The sequence below is a fragment of the Monodon monoceros genome, unplaced genomic scaffold (genome assembly GCF_005190385.1).
Source record: "Monodon monoceros isolate NGI ecotype Baffin Bay Population unplaced genomic scaffold, NGI_Narwhal_1 Super_Scaffold_11, whole genome shotgun sequence".
Lineage (NCBI taxonomy): Eukaryota > Metazoa > Chordata > Mammalia > Artiodactyla > Monodontidae > Monodon > Monodon monoceros.
This window is the reverse complement of record NW_021703767.1, coordinates 95,616,680-95,641,847: the sequence shown is the minus strand read 5'-3', so window position 1 is coordinate 95,641,847 and position 25,168 is coordinate 95,616,680. Positions and strand designations below refer to the sequence as shown.

At 36.3% G+C, this 25,168-nt stretch overlaps 1 protein-coding gene across 5 annotated transcripts in view; it reads left to right on the top strand.

Annotated features, from left to right (window-relative positions):
* PRKCI (protein kinase C iota) overlaps positions 1 to 24,770 on the top strand; it is a 78,048-nt gene extending 53,278 nt beyond the window's left edge. For 4 of the 5 annotated variants that reach the window (XM_029214908.1, XM_029214910.1, XM_029214909.1 and 1 more), the window contains 10 exons: positions 4,895 to 5,071; positions 6,815 to 6,912; positions 7,671 to 7,757; positions 9,372 to 9,507; positions 14,944 to 15,031; positions 16,064 to 16,189; positions 17,342 to 17,421; positions 19,165 to 19,254; positions 19,631 to 19,746; positions 23,904 to 23,991. In XM_029214908.1, coding sequence (XP_029070741.1) covers positions 4,895 to 5,071; positions 6,815 to 6,912; positions 7,671 to 7,757; positions 9,372 to 9,507; positions 14,944 to 15,031; positions 16,064 to 16,189; positions 17,342 to 17,421; positions 19,165 to 19,254; positions 19,631 to 19,746; positions 23,904 to 23,991 — 1,086 coding nt within the window. Of the gene's footprint in view, positions 1 to 4,894; positions 5,072 to 6,814; positions 6,913 to 7,670; positions 7,758 to 9,371; positions 9,508 to 14,943; positions 15,032 to 16,063; positions 16,190 to 17,341; positions 17,422 to 19,164; positions 19,255 to 19,630; positions 19,747 to 23,903 lie in introns of all 5 variants that reach the window. The other variant, XM_029214907.1, reaches the window with a different exon arrangement.
* Positions 24,771 to 25,168: the final 398 nt, after the last annotated feature.

Here is a 25,168-nt window from a genome sequence, read left to right as displayed (position 1 = left end):
TTCCTTGTTGGCTAAACTTTTTGTTTTCATCTTGAAAAGATGTTGAATTTTATCAACAACATTTTATGGCATTTGTGGGGTTGATCATGTGTAAATTTCAGTAAATTTCTTTCTTTTTTTAATTTAAATTTATTTATTTATTTTGGCTGTGTTGGGTCTTTGTTGCTGCACACAGGTTTTCTCTGGTTGCGGCAGGCAGGGGCTACTCTTCGTTGCTGTGAGTGGGCTTCTCATTGCAGTGGCTTCTCTTATTGCGGAGCATGGGCTCTAGGTGCGCAGGCTTCAGTAGTTGTGGTGCATGGGCTTAGTTGCTCCGCGGCATGTGGGATCTTCCCCGACCAGGGCTCGAACCCATATCTCCTGCATTGGCAGGTGGATTCTTAACCACTGCACCACCAGGGAAGCCCAATTTCAGTAAATTTCAAATGTTAAGCCTGTTTTTCATTTCTGGAATAAACTCCCTGTGTCATGATGTATAATTCTCTTTGTATATTGGTAGATCTGATTCGCCAGCATTTATTTTAGGTTTTTGAAAAAATTATTAACAAGAATCATTGACCTGTAATTTTCCCTTTTTGTATTAGATTGTGAAGTTTTGGTATCAAAATAATACTGGGCTCATAAAATGATTTTGGAATTTTTCCTATTCCCAAGGAGAATTCTTATAAGATTGACATTATTTCTTTCTTACATTTTTGGAAGAATTCACCAGAAAAGCACTCTGGGCCTGGAGGGTTTTCTTGGTTTGTTTTTTTTGTTTGTTTGTTTCGTGGGAAGGACTTGATTCTAGGTTCTATTTCTGAATAGATCTAGGGCAATTTAGCTTCTCTGTTTCCTCTTGTGCTATTCCTTGGAATTTGTCTAACCTAAATTTTCAAATTTATTGACACAAAGTTGTTAATTGCTGAGAATATGAAATGATATCCTTTTTTACTCCTGATAAAAAGTTACTGTGCATTCCCTTTTTCTTCATCAGTTTTGCCAAGGGGATGTCAATTTATTAGTCTTTTCAAAGAGCTAACTTTTGGCTCTTTGTTGAATGCTTATATCCTATTCTATTGCATTGATTCCTCTTCTCATTTCCTTATGCTTTTTTGTCATTCACTTTTTTTTAATACATTCTTTTTTTAATATTCTTTTCCATTATGGTTTATCACAGGATACTGAATATAGTTCCCTGTGCTATACATTAGGACCTTGTTGTTTATCCATTCTAAATGTAATACTTTGCATCTGCTAATCCCAAATTCCTAGTCCATCCCTCCCCCACCCCCCCTCCTGCCCCTGGCAACCACAAATCTGTTCTCTATGTCTATGAGTCTGTTTCTGTTTTGTAGATAGGTTCATTTATGCCTTATTTTAGATTCCACATATAAGTGATATCATATGGAATTTGTCTTTCTCTTTCTGACTTAGTATGATAATCTCTAGTTGTATCCATGTTGCTGCAAATGGCATTATTTGATTCTCTTTTTTTTTATGGCTGGTAGTATTCCATGGTATATATGTACCACATCTTCTTTATTCATTCATCTGTTGATGGACACTTAGGTGGCTTCCATGTCCTGGTTATTGTAAATAGTGCTGCAATGAACGTTGTGGTACATGACTCTTTGAATTATGGTTCTCTCAGGGTATATGCCCAGTAGTAGGATTGCTGGATCATATGGTAGTTCTATTTTTACTTTTTAAGGAACCTCCATACTGTTTTCCATAGTGGCTGTACCAACTTACATTCCCACCAACAGTGTAGGACAGTTCCCTTTTCTCCACACCCTCTCCAGCATTTGTTATTTGTAGACTTTTTAGTGATGGCCATTCTGACTGGTGTGAGGTGGTATTTCATTGTGGTTTTGATTTGCATCTCTCTAATAATTAGTGATGTTGAGCATCTTTTCATTTGCCTCGTGGCCATCTGTGTCATTCACTTTTAAATATATCTTAATCTGTATTATGATTTCTTCTTTGATCCATGTATTATTTAAAAGTATTGATATACTAATTAATTTTCAAATACGTGAGAATTTTTTTTATTATTGTATTGAGTAGCTTAATTCTGCTGCACGTCAGAGAATGTATTCTATTCTGTGTGATTTCAGTCTTTTGAACTTTTTTGAAACTTGATTGAAGACCAAGCACACAGGCATTGGTGAATGTTCCATATGTATTTTTGAATATAATATATTCTGTAGTTGTTGGGTGAAGCATTCTATACAGATCAATTAAGTCAAGAGTAGTAACAGTGTTATTCAGTCTTCTGTTACCTCACTGACTGCATGTTCTTTCCCTACAAACAGTTTTCATTTAGAATTTACCTGTCCCTTTTAGTTTTGTTAGTTTTTGCTTTACATATTTTGAGGCTATGTTATTGAATACATGTAGATTTAGAATCATAGTATTTTACATTGGATTAATGCTTTTTCATAAAGAAATACCCCTCTCTATTTGTAGTAATGCTTCCTTGCCTAAAGTCCTTATGTTAAGTAATTGCTATGTAACAAATTACCTTAAAATATAGTGGCTTAAAACAACAAAATTTATTATGTCATAATTTCTGTGGGTCAGGAATCCAGGTTCTTGTCTCAGAGTCCCTTAGAGGCTGCAGTCAGTGTACTGGCAAAGACTGCTGTCGTCTCAAGGCTCAACTGAGGAAGAAACTGCTTCCATACTTACTCACCTCATTGTTGGCAGGATTCACTTCCTTGACATGTGGCCTCTCCATAGGGCAGCTCACAGCAAGGTAGTTTGCTTCATCAGAGCAAGCAAGCAATAAGATCCAGAGATTGAATGCCAGCAAAACAGACCTCACAGTCTTTTGTAACCTAGTCTCAGAAGTGCCATCCCTTCATTTTTGCCATTATTTTTTTCATCAGAAGCTAGTCATTAGGTCCAGCCTATACTCGAGGGGATTACACAAGGGCATGAATACTAGGAGGTGGGGATCACTGGGGTCCTCGTAGAAGTCAGCCTACCACAGCTGGCTACAGCTACTTTGTCTCATGTTAATTTAGCTACAGCTCTCTTTTGGTTAGTGATTACATGGTATATAGTTTCTTACCCTTTTACTTTGAACATTTCTGTACACATATATGTCTTATTAACATCATAGAATTGGACTTCCCCCTCTGGTTTGATAGTCCTTAGCTGTAGTATTTAGTGTGTTTTAATATTTATGTATTGTTACATTTAATATAAGTATATTTAAACTAACAACTTATTTGTATTTAAATCTACCAATTTACTATGTTTTCTGTATCATCTGTTTATGTTACTTTTCTAGTCTTCTTTTGGGTTAATTATTTATTTATTTTCCTCACCTCTTTTAGCTTGTTTCGCATTCTTTTGCTTTTTTATTACTGGTTGTTCTAGAGATTGCATCTTATACCCTTAACTTATTTAAATTCAATACAAATTATTAATAATACTTTTTACCATTTTCCAAGATATGCAAGGACCTTAGAACACTTTAAATTCACTCATGCTCCCTTCCTGTCTTTATTGCTATTTTTGTCATATTTTAAAATTCTGTATGTGTGTGTTAGTGTTTTTAAACAGTCAATCCTTATTTAGGTTTATCCACATTTTATTCTTTTTGTTCTGCTTTTGTTCCTATGTGTCTGCCTTCCATATGAGATCATCTTTCTTCTTCTTGAAGAACTCAATATTTCCTTGAGTGAGAACCAACTAGTGACGGATTTCCTTAGTTTTTGTTTGTCTGAAAATGTATTTATTTCATTTTCATTTTGAAGGCTATTTTTACAGGCTGTAGGATTGTAGATAAGCAAGGGGGGAGGGGGTAAGCCGTTTAAAAGGTGACATTCCACTGTTTTCTCGCTTCTGTCATTTCATTCAGCTTTATTATTGTTTATGTGAAGGAACTGTGCTTTCATTCCATTTGATTCTCTTTTATAGCTTCCAGTTAACCATATTTAAAGTCTATACATTGCTTTATCTTTTTACCATTTTCTGCTTTCTTAATCTGCCCTAATCTGGTTTCTTTCACTCCTTTTTATTTATTCTTATTACCAAGTCAAATTATTATTTCTAAATTTTGTTTTGGATAATCATGCTCCTTCAATTTTCATAATGCTTTTTTCTTTCCTGTTTTGTGCTTACTAGTTTATCTTTCTGAAAATTTGCTCCTTGCTTTTGCTGATACTCTTCACTTCAGAAAATTTGTACTTAATTCTCATGAGTATATCTGTTGGTTGTATGCTGGGAATTTTGCAGGCATCTAATAAAAGATTATCTTTAGTCTTCTTTATAAATTTCCAGAAGCCTAAGTTTCTACTTGTGAATGAATTACAGGGCTGACTTTGTCATTCCCCAGGAGTCTTGGTATTGTATAGAAAAGAATGTTTTACATTAGCTGAACTGCCTCATGCTTGTTTTCTGCCTGTAGCTTAACTCAGATTTCATACATTAAGCTTCTGGCAGACTCTTTCATCTTGATGTCCCATTGTAACTTCTAATTTCAGTATGAAAAATCGAGCTCATTATCTCATCAACTCTGTCAATCTTACCATGTGCTCACACTTCATTTTTCTAGCAGTGGCACCTCCAGAGTCCCAGTCACCAAAGTTAGTGTCATTTTTTTATTCATGTGTCTCCACTGCCTCCATACCCAAAAGTTATCAGATTCCAAGACATCCTTCAATGTTTCTCAGATTTCAACTCCTTCTCCTTTCCTAACACCACCCCTCTGACCTCAACTCATGAATTCATCCTACCTCTTGAGTAGTTAGATTATATCATTTGGAATGATGTAAGAGCTAATTAAGAACTTAAATCAGAAAATATTTAAAAATCTTATAGATATAACTAGGTGTTAGAAGTATATTGTGTTATGCAAAATACTTCAGGTATAACTGTTTGGTATAAATGTTCTCAACAGGCAATGAACACCAGGGAAAGTGGCAAAGCTTCATCCAGTTTAGGTCTTCAGGATTTTGATTTGCTCCGGGTAATAGGAAGAGGAAGTTATGCCAAAGTACTATTGGTGCGATTAAAAAAAACAGATCGTATTTATGCAATGAAAGTTGTGAAAAAGGAGCTTGTCAATGATGATGAGGTAAGCACTATGATGTTTTATTACCTCTAAACTGTTAAGTTGGCTTAAGTATACTATTTCAGAAAAAAACCTCAATGTTTATGCCTTATTATTTCAACCTACTTTTCTAAATACATGCTTCAAACAGATTATTTAAGGTATATTTAAAGTTATCTGATGGGGACTTCCCTGGTGGCACAGTGGTTAAGAATCCGCCTGCCAGTGCAGGGGACATGGGTTCGATCCCTGGTCTGAGAGGATCCCATATCCTGCGGAGCAACTAAGCCCATGCACCACAACTACTGAGCCTGCACTCTAGAGCTTGTGAGCCACAACTACGTACAGATGTAACAGTTGTAAATAACCTCAAGAGCATAGATAACGGTTACATGTAATAAAATAATTAGTTTTGAGTATTTATCACATTTATTTTTAATATAACTAATTGTAAGTTTGTAGAAGTTAAGTGTTAATAATGGTTGTTTCAGAGAGGAAAACATAGGAAGAACACTCTTTGACATAAATCACAGCAAGATCTTTTTTGACCCACCTCCTAGAGTAATGGAAATAAAAACAAAAATAAACAAATGGGACCTAATGAAACTTAAAAGCTTTTGCACAGCAAAGGAAACTATAAACAAGAAGAAAAGACAACCCTCAGAATGGGAGAAAAATATTTGCAAATGAATCAATGGACAAAGGATTAATCTCCAAAATATATATACAGCTCATGCAGCTCAATATTAAAAAAACAAGCAACTCAATCCAAAAATGGGCAGAAGACCTAAACAGACATTTCTCCAAAGAAGACATACAGATGGCCAAGAGGCACATGAAAAGCTGCTCAACATCACTAATTATTAGAGAAATGCAAATCAAAACTACAGTAAAGTATGACCTCACACCAGTTAGAATGGGCATCATCAGAAAATCTACAAACAACAAATGCTGGAGAGGGTGTGGAGAAAAGGGAACCCTCTTGCACTGTTGGTGGGAATGTAAATTGATACAGCCACTATGGAGAACAGTATGGAGTGTCCTTAAAAAACTAAAAATAGAATTACCACATGACCCAGCAATCCCACTCCTGACCATATATCCGGACAAAACTGCATGCACCCGGACACAAAACTGCATCCGGACATAAAGATGCATGCACCCCTATGTTCATAGCAGCACTATTCACAATAGCCAAGACATGGAAACAGCCTAAATGTCCATCAGCAAATGAATGGATAAGGAAGATGTGGTACATATATACAATGGACTATTACTGAGCCACAACTACTGAGCCCACACGCCACAACTCCTGAAGCCTGCATGCCTAGAGCCCGTGCTCTGCAACAAGAGAAGCCACAACAATGAGAAGCCCGTGCACCACAACGAAGAGTAGCCCCTGCTCACCACAATTCGAGAAAGGCTGCGTGCAGCAGTGAAGACCTAACACAGCCAGATAAATAAATAAATAAAGTTATCTGAGGATTATTAGATTTTTTAAAAATAAAAATCAAACCATATTATTATCAAGGGCAAGTACTTGAGCTTTGTAAAGTTTTCTAGAGTGTTGCATAATATCGAAAGATTTACTGGTAGTATTTTCCCTTTGTATATAAATTACTATTTCATGATTATCAATGCTTTTGATATTTAGCCTAGTTAGTTAATAATTGCATTTATGGTAATAGAATTACTAAGAACAAATTTGTCATAGTTTTGATGATATCATTTCAGTTTGACATAGATTTCTTTTGTATTTTAAAATAGGATATTGACTGGGTACAGACAGAGAAGCATGTTTTTGAGCAGGCATCTAATCACCCTTTTCTTGTTGGGCTGCATTCTTGCTTCCAGACAGAAAGCAGGTAAGATTGAAAGATAATGGAATGATACCTGGGTTTTACACATTTTGGTATATTACACAATAAGAACCCCTTTCTACAGGAATTCCTGAAGTGGAAGTCACATGGAGACAGACACAACAGTACTATGCTTGTAATTTCCTGCTACTCATACTCCAACCAATGATATCAATTTGACATTGGATCAGCATTAGGAAATTACCTGCTTTAGGCAAAAAAAAAAAAAAAAAAAAAAAAGCCAGGTCCTAATTATGGCAGTAGAAATCCAACCTTTTAAATATCACCAAGATTCTAGTTTTAGGACTAAAATGTTCCTAGAGTTTAATTAGGGGGATAGATTCTAACTTCTTTTGCCTTAAGTGACAGTTGAAAATGACTTACACATTGCACATTCTAAAACTGGGGTGGGAGTGAGAGCTCTGGATTGCAAATGGTACTATTGGCTTGGCCACAAAGTTCATTCGGGTTTTTCGTTAAGATCTTATGGAAAAACCCAAATGAACTTTTTGGCCAACCCAATACTTTAGAATAGAAGTAGCAGGTTACAAATTATCTTTCTGATTTACTTTCTTGTATCTTCTGTGATTAAACAGCTTTCTACTCCAATCACCCTTCGTTTCCACCAAATTCCTGGAATTTTTGTTAAGGGTGAATCATGTAGAATGCTCTCTATGCTGTGACTGGTCTCTATAGTTTTAAAATGCAAAGTTACACCACCTTATTTTGGATCTTGGTTTCATGTGTTCTCTCCTGTTTTTTAGATTGTTCTTTGTCATAGAGTATGTTAATGGAGGAGATCTAATGTTTCATATGCAGCGACAAAGAAAACTTCCTGAAGAACATGCCAGGTAAGTTTTTTGTTTATTGTTTGCTTGTGTTGAAGTTTGGTGGGAGGAGCTATGGGACTTTTTATATGCCAGTGGTTGAAAACAGTAGATAAATCATTTATTTTGATACGAGCTAATTCTTTATAAGTCATGTAAAGGCTAAGCTAACAGTTAAATTATATTATAATGTGATACATATTACATATATAATAATATAATTATAAGCAATTGAGAAGTATAAACAATGTTAAAGCGGAAACCTTTAGTCTACGAAACTCAATTATTTTCAAATATTTTCTCTATTCAGTATCAGCCACTAAGATAATTAATGAATTTATAAACACTTATTAATCTTATCAAGTTTGCAGTGATCGCTGACAGTTTTTCATTAGAAGATTATTATTCATATATACTTGAGAGTAATAAAACAATTCCTCTTAACCTATTATGTAATCGACTGTTCTTCCATAATTATAATTTCTGAATTGTTCTGGCTTTGGCTTCCCCCCCTCTGATCCCATACATGTTGATTAATAAGAGAAAAGAGTATTAAATGTCATTTATTTGTTTAGTGCCCTTAATCTGATATTCTTATACAGGATTGTAAATTGTTGGAGGACTTAGGTGGGGGAGGATAAGAAGTTTAATCCATGAGTGCCATGTTTTATTTTGTTTTTTACTCATAATTAGCAGTAATTCTACCCTTTTGCACTTCACAAGAGTAATGCCAAAATGAAGCATGTGAGTTTGTATATGTATGTAACAAAGGTTAGAGATTCATTTTAAAAAATAACTTATTTAGTGGAAATCTCACTATTCATTGATATTTCTTGTCAAAAAGAGATAATAGCTTTCAATTTTATAAGAAGGTATAAAGTGTATTAATCTGTCTTGGGGCCAGACTGCTGTTGTTGTTGTTGTTGTTTAATTTACTGTATGTTCATTATTTATGTAGGCTTTAGCAAATGGTCACCCTTCATGGCAAAAGCCACAGATGATATTTTGAATTGTGAATATAGCCGGTATTTGTTCCTTGTTTGTTCAGCTGGACTTGGGGAAAATAGTCTTGTTTTTATTGTATTAAAGTGCCCGTTCTGGTTTTATATCATCTTTGCTTTTCTAGGAACCAGAGTATAGGATAAGAGCTCAAGTTCCCTATTCTTAGAATTAAGTAGCTGGAAGGTGTGTATTATGTACCTCCAGACATGATCATGATAACATTCACCAAAGCAGCCAAAAACCAGCTAGGGTGTTTCATTTTCATTATTCAGGTCAAAAATTCTGCTTACCACCAAATTCTGCTTGCATCCAGTTGTAGGAGTGTGGACTTTCTGAAGTCCATCCGAGGGCCCAGATTAAGAATCCCTGCTTGAGACTTTCAAATTAAACCTTATGAAAAGTATGGGTTTAATTTAGATTGGAACTTTATAATTGTGTTTAGCGCTCAGCTATCTTCAAGTGGCACTTCAATTTGTGTTTTGGTACTGTTCCTAAAAACATTGAGAGAAAAAAATCTTTTGACATGATTTTGATGTTCTGGTTTGCAGATGGGAGTAGGATTTAAATACCTTTCTGTAGGCACTTACCACAATTTAAAAATTTGAATCAAATGAGTAATTTTTCATTTTATTTTAGATTTTACTCCGCAGAAATCAGTCTAGCATTAAATTATCTTCATGAACGGGGGATAATTTATAGAGATTTGAAATTGGACAACGTGTTGCTGGACTCTGAAGGACACATTAAACTCACTGACTATGGCATGTGTAAGGTGAGGGGAAATTTCTAGTTATTCAGAAGATCTCAGCAGCTCAGGAAATTGTTTCAGTCAAATAACTTTATATTTAATGATGGGGAAATAAGTGCTACTTTGTGCTAGAATTCCAAAAAGTATCCTAAACAAAGACAAATGCACTGATTTCCTAGCCATTTACAAAATTCCATATTTTCTGTGAGCATTATATGTGCTATAAGAGTTAAGTTCTTTTTATTTTCTGTAATTTTTTATCTTCAAAGTTGTGACACTATTGAAGAAAACTTGGAGGTAAAAACTGTCTACAAACCCACAACTGTAAAACTGCTTGCATATCACCTTCCAGTTTTTGCCATTTAATTGTGACTCTTAATGATGCACTCAAGATTTTCCTAGGAAATCTAACATTTTTTATATATTTAAATTTAAATATCTGACATAAAATTCAATAAAGCAAAATAAGAATTTTAGTTACTCTCAGGACATGTCCTTTATTTCTTGGTGTTTTATTCTTTTTGTAACAATGTTTCATTTACGGGTCCAGTCTTTTTCCAGGAGATGTGTAGGGGGCTACTCTCCTTGTCAAAATAGCTGGGACCGAATTATCTTCACACAGTGAATTTGCCAACAAGCATGTGAATGTGTTATTTGCCTTTCCCCATTCACCTGAGGGAAGTGCCTCCAGAGCCTGGTTCTTTTTATTCAAAGAAATTTGGGCATCCTGTTTTCCCTGGAAGATATTATTAGAGAAAAATCACTTGATCTTTTTGTTACTCTTAATGAAAAATAATAATGGTTTGTTATATATTCCCATTCTTTCCAGAGATCCTCAATCAAGTTAATCACGATCTTTGATAAATCTGAGAGGTTTTATTCAGTAGTTCTTTAAGTTGGTTGTCTTGCTTACCTCCTTTTCTGCCTCCTTCTCCAGGAGCTATTTGGTGTTACTAGTAGGAAATAACACCAGGATTGGAACTTGTGTTCAGAGACTTAACCAACAGTACTTTGTTTCTTTTCCAACATATTTACGCCCGATGTTAAACCTTATGGGAAATAAATCCGCTGGAAATTTGAATGTTCTTATCTTATGACTTAACATCAGTATTTAAACTTACCTAATGTCTGACCTTGGGCATATATTGGATAAATTTTTTTTCCTTATAATTATTCTTTGGTAAATCTAAATCATTCAAAGTTTTTTTCATAGTTTCTCCAGGTTTAATTAATTTAATTTCTTCAGTTTCTCACTAGATACTTTTATATAAAGAATGCAGGGACTTCCCTGGTGGTCCAGAGGTTAAGACTCCACTCTCCCAGTGGAGGGCGTCCGGTTTGATCCCTGGTCAGGGAACTAGATCCTGCATGCCACAACTAAAGATCACGTACTCGGCAATGAAGATCCTGCGTCGCCTAAATAAATAAATATTAAAAAAAAAAAAAAAGAGGGATTTCCCTGGCGTTCCAGTGGTTAAGACTTCGCCTTCCAATGCAGGGGGTGCAGGTTTGATCCCTGATCGGGGAGCTAAGATCCCACATGCCTTGTGGCCAAAATACCAAAACATAAAACAGAAGCAATATTGTAACAAATTCAATAAAGACTTTATAAAATGTATTAAAAAAGTTTAAAAAGAATGCAGAGAATAGTGATGACTGGAGGCATATGAAAACTGCAATTAACATCTTCAGAGTTATGTTTGGAATATTTTATGAACATTGATTTTTTTTTTAATTGACTGAAAAACCAGCTATTTTGTGAATTGATGTGCCTTTAACTATTTTTTATCAGCAGGGTGTGTTATAATAATATCTATGTTATGCTGTAAATAATTTAGCTGATGGGCCTATGTTCAGATATCCAGTCAAAAGGTGAATGATTTAGTATAGTTCTTTTACAAGTTAAGAGACTGCATCCCTTGCCTCTGAGTCTTACCTTGAAAGTGCATGTCACTCACCATGAGACTGTATGTCAGGCCATTGCCCATAATACAAAACAACTTAAATCACATTCATATTTCTTTGTACAGGCATACTTCATTTTACTGTGCTTCACAGATATTGCGTTTTCTACAAGTTGATGGTTTTTGGCAACCCTGTGTTGTCAGATGATGGTTAGCTTTTTTTTTTAATATTTATTTATTTATTATTTATTTATTTTTGGCTGCATTGGGTCTTAGTTGCAGCACACAGAATCTTTTGCTGCAGCGCGCAGGCTTCTCTCTAGTTGTGGTGCATGGGCTCCAGAGCATGTGGGCTCAGTAGTTGCAGTGTGCAGACTTAGTTGCCCTGCAGCACGTGGGATCTTAGTTCCCCGACCAGGGATTGAACCCTCATCCCCTGCGTTGCATTGGAAGGCAGATTCTTAACCACTGGACCACCAGGGGAAGTTCTTGTTAGCATTTTTTAGCAATAAAGTTTTTTTTTTAATTTTTATTGAAATATAGTTGATTTACAATGTTGTGTTTAAAGTATTTTTTATTTAAGGTATTCACTTTGTTTTTTAGACATAATGCTTTTGCACACTTAATAGATTACAGTGTAGTGTAAACATAATTTTTATATGCACTGGGAAACCAGAAATACTCATGTGAGTCAATTTATTGTGATGTCATAAATGGGGGTCTGAAAGCAAACTGCAGTATCTCCATGTATGCCTGTATACAAAAATAACATATATATCCCTGTTAGAGATCTTTAAAAAATCCTTGGAGTCACAACATATATTACTAAATATTTCTTCTAGATGTTTGTGTTAGTGTTATATAGAATAGTGTAAAATTTGAAGACAGATACATACATCACACCCAGAATATCTCTGTAGGAACACATAAGAACCTCATGACTGTGGCTGTCCCTAGGGAGCTGGAACTGGATGCGTCAGGGACAAGAATGGGAGGGAGGCTTGATTCTTAGTGTATATCTTCCCCCCCAACCTTTTTGTTTGGAATTTTGTACCATGTAATTTAACAATAGGGAAATGGTTAGATTCTAGGTACATATGTTGAGTTGGATTTGTAGTTATTAGTAATACGAAGTCTGTAATTACATGGGAAATTACATAGCTATAAAGTAAAAAAAGCAGACGCTTAATTGTATATTTAGTATTATTCAGCTTGTATTTAGAGTATCTTTTTATTATTTTTAGTTTTAATTGAGGTATGGTTGATTTATAGTATTATGTAAGTTTCAGATGTACAACATAGTGATTTACGGTTTTTAAAGATTGTAGTCCATTTATAGTTATTATAAAATTGGACTATATTCCCTGTGCTTTACAATATACCCTTGTAGCTTATTTATTTTATACATAGTAGTTTGTGCCTCTTAATCTCCTACCTCTATTTTGTCCCTTCCTTCTCCCTCTCCCTCTCCCCACTGGTAGCCACTAGTTTATTCTCTATATCTGTGAGTCTGTTTTTGTTGTTGTTACTATATTCATTTGTTTGTTTTACTTTTTAAATTCCACATATAAGTGATAGCATACAGTATTTGTCTTTCTCTGTCTGACTTATTTCAATAGCATAATAACCCTCCAAGTCTATCTATGTTGTTGTTAATGGCAAAATCTCATTCGTTTTTGTGGCTGAGTAGTATTCCAGTAGTATTTTGTCAGTGGTTTCCTTTGCTGTGCAAAAACTTTTAAGTCTAATTAGGTCCCATATGTTTATTTTTGCTTTTGTTTCCTTTGCCTTAGAAGATAGATCAAAAATATATATATATTGGTACAATATATGTCAAAGAGTATTCTGCCTATGTTTTCTTTTAGGAGTTTTGTGGTTTCTGGTCTTATATTTAGGTCTTCAATCCATTTTGAGTTTATTTTTGTATACGGTGTGCAAAAATATTCTAATTTCATTCTTTTACATGTAGATGTCCTGTTTTTCCAGCACCACTAATTGAAGGAACTGTCTTTTCTCCATTGTATACTTTTGCTTCCTTTTTCATAGACTAATTAACCACAAGTGAATGGGCTTATTTATGGACTCTCTCTTTCTGTTCCATTGATCTATGTGTCTGTTTTTGTGCCAGTACCACACTGTTTTCATTACTGTACCTTTGTAGTATAGTCTGAAGTCAGGGAGCTTGATTCCTCCAACTCTTTTCTTTCTCAAGATTGTTTTGGCTCTTTCTCATTTAATTTCCTGTGGCGCAAGAATGGTCTGAATGATACTAGTCCTTTGAAATTTATTGAGGTTTCTTTTATGCCTTAGTATTTGGTCAGTATCCCAAATGTACTTTAAAAAGGGTATGTAATCTCTGTTTTGCATTCAAGGAGTCTCTCCCTCCTTTTCCGTTTCTCCACACATACACGTAGATATATATATTCTGTATGTATGTAAACTATACATATTTTTAACTCTAGCTTTTGTCCAAATCTTTCTCTGCTTACTAATTTTTTTGTTGGTATCACCTACCATTTTTTGATATAAATGTGTTAAAATTACCTGTCATGTTTGGGTATTGTATTGTCAGTCCAGGCTGCTATAACAAGGTACTACAGATTAGGTGGCTTAAGCAACAAGCACTTATTTCTCATGGTTCTGGAGACTGGGAAGTCCAAGATGAAGGTGCTGGCAGATTTGGTGTCTGAAGGCACCCCTCCTGGTTTGCAGAAGAGTAAAGGCATTCTTCGTGGTTTGCAGATGGCTGTCTTCCCGTTGTATCCTCAAATGGTGGGGAGAGAGAAAGGGGCTAGCTCTCTTTCTCTTCTTATAAGAACATGAATCCCATCATGGGGCTCAAACCTTATGATCTAATTACCTCCCCAAAGCCCCCCCCCCACAATGCTATCACATTAGGGCTTCAGCATAAGAATATTAGGGGCATGTAAACATTCAGGCAATAGCAGGGATTGTGAAGTCCTCTTAATAATTTTGTCCATTTTTACTAGTTGCATTTTGAGGCTGTGTTGTTAGCTACATACAAGTTTGTTTTAACTTCTTGGTGATTGTTCCATTTGTTATTGTGTAGTTTCTCTATTTATACATATTAGTGTGTTTTACCTTAATTTCCTCCATCCTGTAGCTATTAAAATACAAAACCAAAAAACGTGTGCCTTAGGAGAAATGACCAGAAGGGAAACATCATAATGCCAGCAGTGGTTGTGTTAGGAGGTGGGATTTAAAGAGCTTCTTTTCTTCATAAAATATGATTCCTTTTACTCATGTAATTTAAGTTTTTCTATTATAATTTTACTTGAGTATAAATTATTTTAAGTGCAGTTTTTATCTTAATTGAACTGACTGTTTACCTACATCTAATGATGACAGGTTTTTTTTAAGGTATTTAGTAGCAACCCATGATTTTAATAGTAAAGGCAACTGTGCTAGTGATATTTTATTTAAGCTCAATATATTACCTGTAGATGCTGACCTTATATGATAGATGAAATAAAAGAGGTGAATTTAAAACAGATTTTGCATCTTATTATTTTTTTTTCTTTTTTTTCAATAAAAGGAAGGATTACGGCCAGGAGATACAACCAGCACTTTCTGTGGTACTCCTAATTACATTGCTCCTGAAATTTTACGAGGAGAAGATTATGGTAATAAATTGGCGGTATTTTGGCTATGTGCTAGAAGGGTGGTTAAATGTGGTACCAATTGCATTATAGTACACTATAGTATTTCAATACTGAGCTTATTAACATAAACTTTCTTGATCTTCTTAAAACCTACATAAAACCCCCAAATTCTGAAATCAGAGATGGTGGGACCTTGGCAGTATTTGGGGGTGCAAATTTGAATAATATTTTATTAGTAGCAAGCACTTAAGAGTACTAGGCACTATTCTAAGCAGTTTGCATATGTTAACTGTTAATCCTCTTAATAATCCTATGAGGTAAGCACTGTTAATTCACATTTTGCAAACAAGGAAACTGATGTACAGAAAGGCTAAATAACTTGCCCAAGGTCATGTAGCTAGAAAGCGGCAGGCAATCTTTCCTCCATCTTTCAGATTCCTGGGGGAAGCCATATGACTCCCAGAGTCATAAACCTCTGGAAGATTGTTCAGATTTCCTAGGGTATTTCCCCCAGGAATCTGAAAGATGGAGGAAAGATTGCCTGCTTGCCAGGAACCAGAGGATATGTTTATCTCAAGAAAACTTTTGACCCTTTGGGTTCTGGCCCTTTAATTCCAGCAGCTGTAAAGGAGGATGGGTATTTCTGATAGCTGCTCATAATCCGGTTCCAAAGTCCTTCAAGGATCTTTAGTCAGCTAGCAGAAGATCCTGTTTCAGATCAAGGAAGGTTATTCTCAAATACAATTTCATTATATCCTCAAAACAAAATATTAGATACAGGCTATGAGTCTGAATTACAGACATATTTGGGAAGCGAAACTTATGTTCCATTTTCCATATTTTATTTTTAAAGTTATCTTTTAGGTACCTCCCCTTTTTGTTAAGTGAAATATTCCTATAATCCTCGATGCCTACCATGATAGTTGTAATGCATTTCGAGTTTACTTTTTCATTATGTTTATTTTTTTTATTATGTAATAAAATGAATCTCAAATTACTGACTTTTTAGAATGCAGAATGGATAATTTGTTGCTTTAAAATTTCTTTTTGAAGGTTTCAGCGTCGACTGGTGGGCTCTTGGAGTACTAATGTTTGAGATGATGGCAGGAAGGTCTCCATTTGATATTGTTGGGAGCTCTGATAACCCTGATCAAAACACAGAGGATTATCTTTTTCAAGGTAATTTGCAGTGTTTTACAGAGATTCACTGTGAATAATCTATTCTAGAGCATGAATGAGGATGGCTCAAGTTATTACTTTGAGTAAGAAAGAGGAGAATAATCTGGACAATATAGTCCTTAACACGTGAGGCTTTGAGTTTGTTTTTGTTGTTGTTTTGATCTATCCTTCCTACCTCTTAGTCTGTTCACATTTGCCAGTTACCTTCTCATACTCAAAATCATGACAAAGAGGTTCCTTCAGATTGTACATCACAGAGATTGGAGGAAAGAATTGTGTAGCTGGAGAGGACAGTCTTTTCACCTGGACCACAAGGCTGAATGCATAAGTCCAACAGAAATATGGGGAAAAAGTAGAGTACCAAGAGGATAAGAGGGATCAAAAGGTGAAGAAAAAAGCCCCACAATTGGAAATACAAAGAATTGAACAGAACGGAAACAAGCAGACAAGCACAAGGACCCCTCCCCAACCAACACACAGTCCAAAGAAGTGCGAAGACTGCCATAAAATTCTACATTTCATAATTAAGGCCGTCACAGGAAATGAATGGATATTTCATGTCATAGGAAATCCAGCTGACTGTGGAATATATGGAAAGACGTTCAACCTCACTGCTAATTAGGGGTGTGCACATGAAAATATTAATGAGCTACCATTTTCTACCTACACATTTGGCAAAAACTTTAAAGTCTGATAATACTAGTGCTGGTGAGGATATGGAGCAACTGGAACTCTGGTGGCAGGAGTGAAAATGGACAAAACAGCTTTGGAGAATAATTTGGCAACGTCTAATAAAATCGAATTTAGTAATACGTGCCACACATTTTACAGATACTAACTCATTTAAACCTCATAACACCCCAATGAATCAGGTATTATTTTTATTCCAATTTTACAGATGAGGAAAGTAAGGTAAGGTAGTCAAAGAATAAAACATTTGCATATAATGATAAAAACTGTTCAGAGTAGATAGAGGCTGTCTCTGAGAAGGAAGGAGAGGAATGGGACTGGGAAAGTACACAGGACGCTTAGGTAGTGTATGTAATGTCTTTGTTTTTTTCTGCTAGAATTCCTTAAATACCTCATAATAAAAATATAAAGATTAAAGCCCTGTAAAAGTTAAATATAATGCCGTAAATTTTATCTTTCTAGTTATTTTGGAAAAACAAATTCGCATACCACGTTCTTTGTCTGTAAAAGCCGCAAGTGTCCTGAAGAGCTTCCTCAACAAGGTATAAATTGTGTATAAAATCTCTAGTGATTTATCTCTATACAAATGAAGCTGGTAAGGAGAGGTTCAGGCAACGTAAAATTCCAAAACATCAGAGTATGTAATTTTTCAGTTAGATCTGGAGCTTGTCTCTTCAGCAAAGAGTAGGTTGACAGAATTAGATCCTGAGGTGAGGTGTTCTTTCCATTTTGCCAATATAATTTACCCCCAGCTTTATATTACATATGGTGTTTTTAATGTAAATGAAAAATACCATGTACTCAGGGAAAAATTGCATCTCTGGGGATAGCCTCAATTGTACTTTCAGCTCTGTTTTTCAGTTTTCTTTAGATTATTATTCATAGAATGTCTTAACTTATTGAGCACTTAGTGCAGTAGTGTTCCCTACAAATTCTCATATCACAACCCTATAATTAGATAATATTCAGAAGAAATGAAATGCTATCATTGGCGCTTTAAAAAATCTGAACATCTGAAAATTCTGTTGTTTGTTGCAGTTGGTAGGCTAGAAGAGTTTTAGGATCTATTTAAGATTACGATTCTGAACTATCTTTACTCATAACACTTCTAACACCAAATGTGTAGGTTTTTTCCACACCAACCAATTTTCCAATTCTTACGTTAAAATCTTATTTTAAATAAATGGTAGGTAGAAAGTAGGCTGATATGCATTTATTTATTTAAAGAGCCCTCTCTCTACCACCAATCTACTTCTTTTTTTTTTTTTATAAATTTTATTTATTTTTTAATTTTTGTCTGTGTTGGGTCTTCATTGCTGCGTGGGCTTTTTCCCTGGTTGCAGCGAATGGGGGCTACTCTGTTGCAGTGCATGGGCTTCTCATTGCAGTGGCTTCTCTTGTTGCAGAGCACGGGCTCTAGGAGCACGGGCCTCAGTAGTTGTGGCTTGCGGGCTCAGTAGTTGTGGCGCAAGGGCTTAGTTGCTCCATGGCATGTGGAATCTTCCCGGACCAGGGCTCAAACCCGTGTCCCCTGCAGTGGCAGGCGGATTCTTAACCACTGCGCCACCAGGGAAGCCCTGCATGTATTTTCTAAGGTAAATAGATAAGATAATGATGAATTTTAATAAAATAAGAAATTCAAGCCTGTTTTAAATGAGTATTTTATGTGAGGAAAGATTTAAACTGGAAACCCAAGCTTTAACACAGTGAAAAGTGAAGGTGAGAAGTGTCAATATGCAAAACAAAATGCCTTTTACTGCAAAGAAAAATGGGAACATGTTCTCATTCATGATAATTTTATAAGTTGCAGGCCGCTTCTCAGTCCATTGATTCAAATAATGGTTGTATTGTTGCGCTATACACAGATTATGGTTGTTGTAATTGGGCATAGGGCTTTTAAATTGAGCTAAAAAACAAACTTGTAAAGTTTGGGGGTTTGCATATTTTGACTATCGCTCTAACCCATGTGAAAGAAAGAGCTGGATGCTGCCCAGTTGATTCTGCTGTTCTTTTTCCTCCCATTTTTCTTTAGGAGGGTGTGGCGACATCTCTCCACTTGAATTACAAGGATAGCTGGAGAGAGAGCCATGAAGAAATCTTACTTGTCACAAGCTTCAGATACTCATTTGAGTATCTAGTGTTGCACTTTCTAGAAAAGAAAGGTAGACCATTCTGAGTTCAGACATAAAGGTATCATATAATAGACACAAAACACAGGTCACAAAGATGATTTATTCTAAATCAGGATATTCACCCAGTTCTTGAAACATTTCTTTCCACCATAGGACCCAAAGGAACGATTGGGTTGTCATCCTCAAACAGGATTTGCTGATATTCAGGGACACCCATTCTTCCGAAATGTTGATTGGGATATGGTATGTAAAGTGGACTGTTTAATATATTAGGTTTCATTATTTTCTTGGGCCAAAATTTATTAACTTAAAAGAATATTGAAAAACTAGTATATCACAGCTTAAATAATTTAAAACCACTGTCTTCAGTGCTTTTAAAAAAGCTTTTGAAACGGTAAAAGCTTAGAACATTAATTTAATGGAGCAGGTTGTAATATTATTGAGGCCTGCATCAATGTTCAGATTTGTAAATTATTTCCATCATTGTGAATATTGTAGAACAATGCCTAGGGACTCATTTTAATAAGACTGGGAAATATCTGAGGACAGAGGAGAAATGTAGAGGTGGAATATTTCTAAGAATGCAGGCTTGAGCTGTCATCCACTATGTCTTTTCTAGATGGAGCAAAAGCAGGTGGTACCTCCCTTTAAACCAAATATTTCTGGGGAATTTGGTTTGGACAACTTTGATTCTCAGTTTACTAATGAACCTGTCCAGCTCACTCCAGATGATGAGTAAGTAGTTCTATAGACTGAAAATATTTTTAAAGTTCTTTGGAAGTCCCATTTTTAATGGCTACACAGTGTTTCATTATCAGATTATGCTGTATTTTATCTAATCATTCAGTTATGGGATGTTTGAATTACACAATTATAAAAACAGTAATTGTCATTTTCTTCTTTGCTTTACGTGTATTATCTCTAATTCTCACAACAACCTTGTAAACCTAGTTGTCATCATCTTCGTTTTACAGATGGGGAAACCAAGGATCAGAGAGGTTAAGCAAAGTTATGCAGCTATGAGGTGGCAGAGCCAGGATTCAAACCCAAGTCTGACTAAGGCCTGCGCTCTTTCCACTCCACTGCACTGTTTCCCATTTTGTTGATGACCATCTCTGAGTTCCTGAGTATTACCTTAAGATAGATTCCTAGACGGGGCATTAGGTCAAAGGGTGCAAAATTTTTAAAGCTCTTGATATGTATTGCCAAATTACTTTTTTAAAAGATTACATCAACATATCAAGTCCAGGCAGCAGTGATCTGACATACTTTTTGTGTTTATGTTGTATCTTTTAAAGTTTAGAATAACTTGGGGATGTTTGATCCTTCACCTGTCATTACAGATTCATTCTCTCATCTCATAAAGCCCTTTCTGCTTGGCAGTCACTTTACTTTTACATCTTGTTAGTTCTTATCACGTTCCTCACCGCAGCTGTTCTAAACTATCTCTACATTTTAGAAGCCTTCAGTCCTACCCCTGCCTTCATCACTCTAAATGCATTAACCTTGCCTTGAGTTGACTGCCAGGATTGAGACCTCTCTGCTGTGAGCTTGCTCCCTTTCCAGCTGTCACCAGACCACCTTGCATCTCAGAATTGCTCTCTAACTCTTCCCAAGCTTTTGCTTCTTCCCAGTTCTTGGAAGGCAAGGGGTACTCTCCCCTTCTCCTCCAGGGTTCCTTTTTGTTAGCTATCTCCACTACTCTACCTTCCTTAACGTCTCTTTTCCAGCTTCTTTCCCTCTACTTATAAACATGTTCAAATGTCCTAATTTTTTCCACTTTTTTGAACCACCACATTTTTTTCTCATTTTCCTTTCATCTTCGAGCTTTTTCAAAAATAGTTAATAGATGCTTATGGTAAAAGAAAAATAAATAAGCACCATCTCTATTAAATTCCTTCAGAGTAGTCAACATTGATTATCTTACACTTTCTTGCTGCCAACACTTTAACCTCTTACAATTTAACCCGCTTTTTCACCTGTTGAAGGTTGAATTGACTTCTTAATTTCTCAATTTTAAAGCTTTTTTTTTTTTAGCTTTTTAAATTTTTATTCATTTATTTATTTTATTTTTGTCTGTGTTGGGTCTTCGTTTGTGTGTGAGGGCTTTCTGTAGTTGCGGCGAGCGGGGGCCACTCTTCATCATGGTGCACAGGCCTCTCACTGTCGTGGCCTCTCTTGTTGCGGAGCACAAACTCCAGACGCGCAGGCTCAGTAGTTGTGGCTCACGGGCTTAGTTGCTCCGCGGCATGTGGGATCTTCCCAGACCAGGGCCCAAACCCGTGTCCCTGCATTGGCAGGCAGATTCTCAACCGCTGCGCCACCAGGGAAGCCCTAAAGCATTTTTTGATCTACCCCCATCTCCTCCGATGTCAGTAAAGCGTCTGGCACTCATGGCCTGCTTTAGTTGGCACTGCCTACCCTCTTTCTGCGTCATCTCTTTAACCACTTGTCATCTTATTTTCCCTGTCCCCTTGAGACTAGGGTGCTCCGTGGTTCTGTTCATGACTGCTTTCTCTTTGCTATATGCAGTTTGTACCTTGGAGTTTTCAGCCAACCTCGTAGCATGGATACGAGCTATTAAATGACTCCCAGCTAAATTGGCAAACAATTCTTGAGCAAAAGGCACTATGCTAAGTACTGCACATTCAAAGACGATCAGGGCATAGGCCAATCTCTCCGAAAGCTTACTGGCTACTAGAGGAGGGAGAGGTGTACCCAAATCATTATTTCTGGCAGCACTGTGTGTTAGAAAGAGCACTGGATTTAACCAAAAGATAGGAATTTGAATCCCAGCGCCACCTCTTACCAGCTGGGTACCCTGGTGTGAATTGCATAACTTCACCGAGCCTGTGTCTTCTCATATTGCCTACCTCCCAAGGTGCTGTGAAGAATAAATGAGCGGTGGTTTCTAAAGCTCCTAGCCCCTGCCCTGATATCTCTCCTGAGCTGCATTTCCCTCTACTAGTTTAAACATCTCTCCTAGTTTGTCAGATACGCACCTCAAACATACGAAGTCTAAATTGTTCTCACTCGGGTTCTTGTTTTTATTTACCCTTTTCTGCTTGTTGTACCACCGTGCAGTCCTGCATTCGGATTTAAGAGCTGAGTCAGTGGTTGTTGACTCTAACTTTTCCTTACCAAACTATATAATACCTTCAGCAGCCAAGTCCTCATCTCTTTTTGCTTTACTTCATCACTTGTGTCGTTTCCATTCCCACTGCCGTAAGCCCAGCCCAGCTCTCTCAGATCATACGTAGAATATCATGCCATCCTAATTGACTCCTTCTTTACTTTGCAGCCTATTCGGTACACTCAGGAAGTACCACTCCAGTTCTTTAACTCCTTTCATCAGAAACCTTCAGTAACTCCTACATTGCCTAGCAGAAAAAGTCTGTCCCCTTGGTTAGTAATTAAGGCCTCCCACCATCTACTTCAGCCTGACTTTCTAGCCATATCTCTCACTGTACTCTAACAGAAACGCTGCGTTCTCATCAGGCTCAGTTACTCACCATTCCCTGATAGCATGCTGTTAACATTTCCTCTCTATTGCTCCTTCCTTTTCACCTATTGAAATCTTCCCCATCTTTCAGAGCTACCTCAGATGTAACCAGACCTTTGATGGATCAAGGTGGACCTACTTAGTGTAAACATCACTGGCGTCTTTGAGCTAGCCACTACCTTCCTTCCAACGTCCTCTGCCACTTAACACCCTTCTATTCCTGTGCTCTAACTCTAATAAATTACTGGCATTCCCCAGACCTACCATAATCTTTCATAATTCCATTCAGTAAGTGTGGAATGATGCTGCCTTTCTTGATTTCTCCAAGTAGAAGTCACCTTTTTCTTTAGAACTGTGGTTAGAGTAGAACTTAGCTTGTCGTGTAGGAAACTTAGCAGGTACTGCTTTCTGTTATGTGAAGTACCTACCTTCCTTCTCTTCTTGAAGGAAGAGACTATGTCCTGTGTAACGTGGTGCTCTGCAGTATGGTACGAGCATTTTTTTTTTTTAAACATAATTCCTCCGTCATTTTGTTTATTTATTTATTTATGGCTGTGTTGAGTCTTCGTTTCTGTTCGAGGGCTTTCTCTAATTGCGGCAGGCGGGGGCCACTCTTCATCGTGGTGCGCAGGCCTCTCACTATCGCGGCCTCTCCCGTTGCGGAGCACAGGCTCCGGACGTGCAGGCTCAGTAGTTGTGGCTCATGGGCCCAGTTGCTCTGTGGCATGTGGGATCCTCCCAGACCAGGGCTCAAACCTGTGTCCCCTGCATTGGCAGGCAGACTCTCAACCACTGCGCCACCAGGGAAGCCCCGGTACGAACATTTAAGTAGTAAAATATTTGATTGAAATACTCTTGTGAATTAAACTAGGAGCCCAGTGTAGCAGAATGCCAGCCTCTCTGCTCCCTGTGACCCACTGCCTCCCTGTGGTGACCCTTCCTCATTCCAGGTCTTTCAGTGTTCTTCTTCCTCTTGTCTTTTCATTTTGGTTAACTTCTTCTCGGCCTTCTCTTCACCATCTTCCATCTGGCTGTTGAGGTGACTACTAAATTGCACACTAATACAGACCTGGATGTTAAATTATGAATGTCGTTGAGGTCAAAAGTTAAGATTACCTAGGATTATGACAATTTGTACCTTGTTTATTCCCAGTCTTCAGTTTTGGACTACTTTTTGGTTCTAAACTTGCTCGTGGGATTATTAGTCTTTTTTGATTTTCAATATTCCTGATTCTTCTAGAAAATGTTTTGGGGTTAATCTAAAAACTTGTAGATTTTCCCCTTATAACTTATATAAATTAGCCTTATTTTTAATTTTTTAATCTTATTTTTCCATTTAAGCAAGAAATCAAAGAAATCTTGATGATGAAAATTATTTTTCTTCCAACAGTGACATTGTGAGGAAGATCGATCAGTCTGAATTTGAAGGTTTTGAGTACATTAATCCTCTTTTGATGTCTGCAGAAGAATGTGTCTGATCCTCCTTTCTCAACTATGCATTTTGCTTGTGTTGCCATTTAGTGCATGGATAAACTTGTTACCAGCCTGGATGCAAAGAACCATTTTATATTTTTCACCTGCAAGAAAAGCACTCAGTATATTCTATTGTTGACTGTAAGAGTCAATTATTACATCTAAGTTTAACTATGGAGAAAAAATGAAACTACTTTGCAGACAATCATGTCAAAATTTAGTTACACTGGTAATCCAGCAACCTACTGATGAATAACAAAGTTGTCTTTTTTGTTTAAAGGAAGCACTGACTAAAAAGATTATCTGTTGCATTAAGGCACATGGTGGGATTACATCATAAGCCTCCCCTGATTTTTGTCATACTCATGAAGTCATTTAAGTGTTTAATTTTGGAATAAAAGAGTAATGTAAAATACAACTTGTTATATTACCTATTACTTTCTGAGTTCTATGTGTTTAAAAATTCAGCTGTAAACTTTATCATTGCTTTAGCAAATTAAATTATTGATTTTTAAGGCTACAATTATAAATTGGTAATAAAAGATGTTGCTTGCTTAGAATGAGGGAATACAGATTCTCCTTGAGGAGGCAAATAGGCACATTTTATTAAGAATCAGATTCCAGATCATTAGCTGTTTTTGAAAAACTGATTCAAGTGATTTCTTTAGTATGTTACGGGGTTAGTGTCTGAGCTTGTCCCTGTAGTGGGAACTTTAACTGGAGTGTTAATAAATATAGTTCAAAGAACCCAGGATGCAGTTAAATGGAACACTTCTCAGTATATAAAAAGGAAAAAATAGAAACTTAAAATAGATACAGAAAAGTGCAATGGTAATATTTATTTCTTATTGGACAGTAAATCTCACAGTCGCTTTTTGTGATTTGACTTAAATAATAAGGAAGCATTCACTTGCTACCAAATGTAAAAGCATTCCATTATCCAGTGGACACAGAATGTATATTATTTTTTCCTTATAAGTCAGTATACAGGAAAATAATTTATCTTCCAAATAGTGTCTGAACCATGCTTGTTTCTTCCCCAAACCACATTATCCATACTTTCGGATCCTTTTTGTGGAGTCTTCAATGAAACGCAAGAAAAAATAATAAAGTAAACATGAATAAATCTTCAGGATATGCACGTACACTCACACTCATCACAGTTCCAGCTCCATAAGTGAG